The sequence below is a fragment of the Clavelina lepadiformis genome, chromosome 3, assembly GCF_947623445.1.
Source record: "Clavelina lepadiformis chromosome 3, kaClaLepa1.1, whole genome shotgun sequence".
Classification (NCBI taxonomy): domain Eukaryota; kingdom Metazoa; phylum Chordata; class Ascidiacea; order Aplousobranchia; family Clavelinidae; genus Clavelina; species Clavelina lepadiformis.
In genome coordinates, this window is record NC_135242.1 from 17,530,754 (window position 1) to 17,538,103 (window position 7,350).

The following is a 7,350-nucleotide window of genomic DNA, read 5'->3' on the forward strand; positions in this document are numbered from 1 at the left end:
TGATAAGAAGAACTGACAAATTTTAACGTTTGGCGCTGAGTTATAGACTTGGGATTCGTTAATTTCAACCTTTACCTGATATTCACAAATCTCCTGTTGGCATATATTTAGTGAACACCTAAGTATCAACTAAATTCAAATTGCTACACTTTAAAATCTGAATCGTTCTTGTATGTGGCATGGCGGCGATACCATCAGCGGAATTCTTGCATAATGACGCACTACGTGATTATTTTTCTTATACTGTATATATTTACATACACTGTAAAATTCTAATTGTAAAGAATAATAATAAAGGTTGTAAAGAAAACGTTGTATAGGCCTACGTGTCTGCATGTATGAAATCACACATACCGATCCCAACAGTAAATTAAAATAAGATATTTAAAATAAGATTCTACGAGTGAAAGCTTACGTAGGTTGCAGAGAAAAGGTTGCAAGGTTGCTATTTTATTAAATATAGTATTTTTTTATTTTAATAGTAAAGAATGTTTGATTAGATTTTGAAATATCAGCGGATATAATTCATCAAAATCTTTAACACTGTGAGGCGCCAAAGTACTGTATGACTTGTCGATACGTCGATAGTACAACTGCCCATAGGCATATATTACAGGTTATACATTATTACAGTAATGTACACATACATACAAATTCTGTACATATATATTATAAATTCATAATTTCCATAATGAATTACGCTATGCTCTAAGTTTGGATTTTACATAATATTATTTCAAAACATTTTGATAGATAATTTTCCAAAGAATAAACAGGAAAGATCCATTTGGTCAACCAAATAATGTGTTAAAATGATGCAAATGCAAATATATAAGTTACTATGCAAATGTCTAGGCGATGTGAAATATAAAAACTAACAATTAGAATAATCGTAAATTAAAACTTTTGTAACAATCAAACTGGCCAAAGCTCGGAGGAAACAAGTATTAAAAAGTGTAGTGCTTTACCATTTGTGAAAAAAAAATAAAAAAGTATACTGAGCAAAAATTACGAATAAAGTAAGCATAGGCCTACATGTGGCCTAGTCTATTTATGACTGAACAAACTGATGCAAAACAAAACACACAACCTCCATAAGATTTTATTCATTGGCTTTACGTAATAGCTCTCCAAAAACCTATAAGGCATACGAAATATAACTGTTCAAAGTGTGCGTAAAGCGATATCAAAGAAGCAAATGCTTTTGAAATTATTAATATTAAAAAGCAAATTTATGATTAAGAAGTAAATATTGATTATTTTAAAAAGTATTTTCTGCTTATTAAAGTTTTGATTTTAGGGCTCCACTACTATGCTTCAAATAAAATATCTTTCATACATGTGGGTGAAATTATATAGAAGAAAATAACTTTTAATTATTAATATCTTTCGGAGAACGTGCATGTGCATATGCACAAAAATGTTTATGTGGTATGTTCTTTTATTCCGTGTTTTTAAATGTTCCAAATAATAAAAGGTTGTAAAGAAGTTATGTTTCGTTTTACAAATCTTTTTTCAGTTTTATTATCGAGTTCAAAACAATTAAAACATTAATATGTATCGCGTAAGCCGAATCGTAAGCGTAAGCCCAACAACCTATAGCATAATTACAGGTAAGATACCCTGCGGTTAGATGTTTAAATTATTTACTTATTGTATGGGAGACACGTCGCCACATTATAGTTACACTGTATTATGCTATACTAAGCAATGAGTATGTTAGACTAGACAAACACGGGTTGCCAGTGCTAACAATTGTATGGTAAATGCAATCATTAGTAGCCTACATAAGGCCACTATTAAATTTGTTATTCCGTATTAATCTATATGCCATATACGTATTATTCCAAACAACAAGACACCTGCAGGCGTAACTGATTTCTTGTGATAACAATTGCTACAACGAAACATATATTTATTTTTTGCGAGTACAGGTAATATTAATGACGTAAAAATGCAAACGGCAGTTGGAAGCCGACGTTAAATTGTTATAGATCTGGTACAAGACCAGGCCTGGACAACGACAAAGGAGGCTCGGTATATAAACAAAATAGAAAGAAAACAATAAACTAAAAACAATAACAACTAAAAAACGTCTCGACGATATGAATGTTACATCGATGTACTGCAACAGCGTTAAAAATGTTCGCTTAGAAGAGTTTAAGCAGACTTGAGTCATACAACAACATCACTGTAAGGCGTTTGATGCTTGCTAGATGTCGGATGGGCGGACGCTGCCGTAAAAGACGCAGCCTCTGTGTCAAACTTAAAGGAAACTCGGCTTTGTCGCTTTTCGCTGTTTTCCTTGCCATCGCCCGCCTTTGGCGGTTCCCTTGCGGCAGGTCGGAATCCGCCGTCCGAAGACGAAGATGAAGATGGACGCTGGCTCCTGAAGGAACTACTATGATTTGACTTCTTTTCTGGATACGAGGAAGTCTTATCTTCTTGCGTCGATTCCTCGTCGGTTCCGCGGAATGCCAAATTGGTCTCTCCTCCGGACAGACTTGATTTACGCCTGGACTCGAACTGAAATTCTTCTGCTGATCCGGATGAAAATGTGTCAACTTCAATATCTACAACGGCATGAGCGTTATTTTTTCATTCAGTCAATTAATGTATAGTCCGAACACGATTGTATTGACTCCGTAGGTGTTGTTACTTTACCTTCAAGCAGCAAGTCTTTATCGCGTGGAAGGTTGAAGAACCGAGCGACTGCTTTCGAATAAAAATGATCGGCAATAGTAATCGCTACCCCGCATAATATGCAAAAAATCCCTGTCAAGTAATATTTATAGAAGTTAGGTATCCTTAGAGTTATCACACTTGCTATTTGCCTAATAGTGTTAGAATTTTTTTAAAACCACCAATCAAAACCTACCCACGCTCAGACAAAGCCAAAAACACCAGCCAAGTGTTGGCCGGAGTACAACGTCTTTGGTGTATCCAAGATGCACTTCAAGATTGCAGTTATGCGTGGTGATGCTGAGAAAAGAAATGTTTGCCCCAATCATAAGAACACCGCAGAAGACGAGAAGCAAACCTCCATATCTAAGTACGGCGTGAAAGAGCACATTTGCAAGAATCCAGATTGCAAATGCAACCCTACATAAAAATCAAGTCAACTAATGATTGACCAACGCTATATATCAAGCTAACTAAACTAAGATAAAATATCACAGGCAAGAGAAAATAAATTTGCACAATATGTGAGTTAAAAAACTTTGCGTAAGACGCGAACAAAAATGACTCAATGACACGAACAATGATGGCACTATCAGAGTATTATTGTGTTCTTTAGTAAATAGCTACTTCATGATAAGAGACGTACGAATTGACGTTTTTGTTAAAAAAACGTTTTGCTGTTAGATATTTAAAACGTTTTAGATTTTCTTTTGAGTAGTAACACGCGTTTTCTTAATGACTGAAAAAGATAATAGAGAATCTAAAAGTCAAATGACGTAGATAATTCCGGCAAAACAACGAGCGTGCCATAGGTAACAGATAACAGCGAAATGGTAAACATTATAGTTAACGATCGTATTGGTTAACTTTAGTCGAGATACTGACAAACATAGTACAACATTTTAACAGCAATTACGAGACTCACCAAAGCATGTAAATACCGTAATGACCAGCCACCCAGTATCGTCTGCCAAACTTCCAGATCGAGCTTATTTTTTGTACACTGAAATGTTCAACCACATTTAAAATAGGAAAAGGAAGCCCTTTTCGTAGACTATTTGCAAATTCTTCATCTGTTTTCAAGTAATAATATTTTTCACTGAACAGCAATCGGCCACCAAACTCGCTCTTCGAAAAACCTGTGAAGATGTAAAGAGTAACAGTGAAATTAAATAGTATGATCAGAACACATTGAAAAAGCGAGCAAAACTTATAAAAAAACATATTAACTATATAAATTAAGATTAAGTCATTAAAGCCAAATCAGACAAGTGTGTGCACATCTAAGGTGATAATAGCACATTCGCACTTACCACTCAAAGTCACGTTAAAATTAGAAAGTCCGGCCATGAAACCAACTTTAAAATTTACCATCTCTTCGCTCTCAACCTTAAAAGGCATCAGGCCTTCAACAGAGCCGACATGCCAAGAATTTCCTTGTAAACATGCTGAAATATGATCACGCAATTATATTAAGGCCAGACGAGCACAAATGCATATTTATGTTTTATATCTTCCGTTTTTAATGCATTTTATTTTAGTAGCGAAATTTAGGGTATATAATTTGGTATGCAAATTTTGACGTGGGCAATACTGTATGAAACGTGACTATCTGACGATTTCGCAAAAACAATTAAAACGGTGTCGTAATATACGAAAATATCGTTGTCAAAATCTGAAGGCATAAAAATAATAAATGTTGTGTTTTCGGTGACATACTCGCATATACAAATGTGAGTTAATTTGCAAAAGACTTTCCTTTTTAGGAAAAAAGATTTGTTTTTAAAAAAAGATCTTAACATAAAAACCAATGAAAACATGCCACGAAAATCTTTAAGTTAACATCACAGTGGCACATTCAATGGTTAAATCTTCTCGCCATCCCGATCCTTAAATTGCACTTCATGAATTCAGCAAGCAAAACGTGCATTTGTTCTGAGAAGCGCAAAATGTCAACCTAGTCGTTATTGAAGATTGATTAATTTGACAAAATTAATATCAACCACACTTCGCGTATTTTTAAGAATTAATTTAGAAATGACAACTCAATTTCAGAAAACAAAGAAGGTCACATTCTTCGCCAAATTTTGGTTATTACAAGTCGAACGGACAATACCCGATTGTTGAAAAAAACTATTCACATCGAAAGTTGAAAAAAAAACATATATCTTTCAGAAATGATTTTCTGCCCAACAAAAGACAATGTCGGTAAACATTGAAAATTATATTGCTTTGTTATACTTTATCGATTGTTGGAAACGGTTTGCTCTGCAGTGAAACTTGGCAGGGTATGGCATTCGACTTCCTGGTGTTAAATAATATTTATAAATGGCCTACACAGCAGGTAATAAAGCAGTATTGTACTTGCTGCTTAAAACATTTTTGCGAATGTATAGCCTCATTAAATAATAACGTATGTCTATGCTATCTTTTTTAAAGATCAGCACGGGGTTATACGTACCTATAATGGTCGCGCCGATGAAAAAGCTTAAAGACCAACGTAGCAAGAAATAAATTCTCTGCGGAAAAACAAGGCAGACTAAGTGAAATTCAACATTTTTAATTATTATTATTTATTTTATTATTTATTTATTTCATAACCAATTACGAAAATTTTTTCTCTAACAAAACCGCATTATAGGCTAGCCTATACCTTTATACTCAACATACACTTAGGAGTCTATTCAATTTCTTACCTCGCGTCCTTTCACTCCGGGAAGAACAAGAAGGATCCCAATAAAGATGGCAATGAAGGCGTAGGCGAGATAGTACTGGGAGGTTTCACCGAAAACAGGAGACGACCTTTCCACGTAAAACGGAGGAAATCCGTCGCTCAAAGTCATGACTTATTTTAATTTGAAATTTTGTTTTCACGAAGTAGCCTGCATAATGCAAAAGAGTGACAAAGTCATTTTAATCCAGAAATAGACATAATGAATTCTAAAATTATTCCCTCGACGTTGCCAGACAAGATTCAATACTCGCCTGGGGATGCCTTAAAGTACCAGATTATATGTTAATTCACCAAAAATTAACATATATTTACACAATTAACGTATAAAATACGCGTGTCACTCGACATCAGTGGTACACTATATAACAAACGGCTGAAAGCTAATCTAATCTTTAGACAAATTCAGTCTACAGTCTTAACCGTGTCCATACCTTCTTAAGTAAAACATCTCAATAGCAAACTGTAGTGGTTCCAATGTCCTGACACACTGTTTATCAACATATGCCTTAGCAAACAAATTCATCCTGTTCAGTAAGCTATAGTGGTAGGTACAGTAGACCTGTGCCTCAGGTCTAATCACAACAATTTGTTTAGCGAAATTCCATCGGAATCACTCTAAGTAAAAGGACAGCACGATTCTAAAGTTAACGCTTAATTTTGTTTTTCTTGATGAGAAAACATTCAGCTTTGTGCTTCCTGAAATCGTGGTCGAAAATAAGCAGCAATAGGATAATCGATGCGTGAGTATTTGTAGCTTCATTTCTATATCTAACGACCAACTCGACTTAAGTACACAGAATCAATGATAACCTTTTAATCTAAAATATAATGCAAACCCTCAAAATCGTTAAGGAGTTAAATACCGTACTCCACGTAGTTGCTCAAAATGAGCTTCCATTTTAAAGAAGCCCAGTAAGTTAATGACCTGTAAACGTAGTTTAGTCAACAGAACTTACACAGTTTTTTAAATAGCTTGTCTGATAAATGTTGTGAAATGTTAAAAAGTTCGATTTGACACAGTTACTATATATGCCTGACATTGTTGTGCGTGTTACATATTGTTATTTATTATATCGTAAGGAAATAAATAATAATCAATAATCAATTTAAACAATTCAAGTTGTCGCGCAATGAATATATAAGGGGAATATTATTATAAAAATGAAGGTTGTAGAAAAACTAGAAACTACATAGGGAATTCTTGAAAAAAACGTCGAGCGGTCGATAGTGAGGTACCATCAGCAAAACTACATCACATATCTACCAAATGGCGTGGAACACGAATTTTTGATATTGTAAACAAGCGCATGGCATCCTATAATAACCGAAAAAGCAACCTTATTTTGTGTAGATTAGAGATAATTCGGAGGGAAAAACATGTAATTACCCTTATGTCAATTTCTTTAAAGACGTCAGTTCCTTTTGGAGTATTATCGTGACTGCGTTTAATTATAAATCTTTCACAAAAGTATACACATACCTTCACACGGATCCAGACTTACGTAGGCCTGTGCCTATTCGGATATATATTAGGTCTAGCTGTAATCTACATTTTACAGAAACTTAACCTGTCCTACTACCATATAACCACAGTTAGGATTTTCGCAAACGTGATCTTATCCCTTTCTTGTTTGTTTTTCCTGATTTTGCAATAAATTGCACTGGTCTTAGCTTTCTCTTTCTAAATAAAGAACTGTAGCCTATAACTAACCAGGAGGTTCCAGCATACTATCAACTCCAGCTTCGGTTGATGCAATAGAGACCCTGAGACTTTTTATACTCCCCCAGAAACTTTTTCACGAGGTTTGACGTAGTTCTAAAACAGAGCTTGGAAAGAACCTTTTTTCCACGGGACTATAAATATTATTTTCGACATTATCTTGCGGGGCCAAATTTATCGAACTGAGAGCAAGGACTTATCCGTAATACGGTGG

The 7,350-nt window shown here is 34.6% G+C and overlaps 1 protein-coding gene across 1 annotated transcript; it reads right to left on the reverse strand.

Moving 5' to 3' along the window:
- Positions 1–1,898: 1,898 nt before the first annotated feature.
- Positions 1,899–7,147, reverse strand: LOC143448539 (dual oxidase maturation factor 1-like). Its single transcript, XM_076948334.1, has 8 exons — positions 5,848–7,147; positions 5,379–5,564; positions 5,144–5,201; positions 3,996–4,130; positions 3,608–3,821; positions 2,879–3,102; positions 2,665–2,775; positions 1,899–2,573 (listed from the first exon to the last, which is right to left on the reverse strand). Exons 2-8 carry the CDS (start codon positions 5,523–5,525, stop codon positions 2,176–2,178), a joined length of 1,287 nt encoding a protein of 428 aa, XP_076804449.1. The 5' UTR covers positions 5,526–5,564; positions 5,848–7,147; the 3' UTR covers positions 1,899–2,175.
- Between the last annotated feature and the right edge of the window lie 203 nt (positions 7,148–7,350).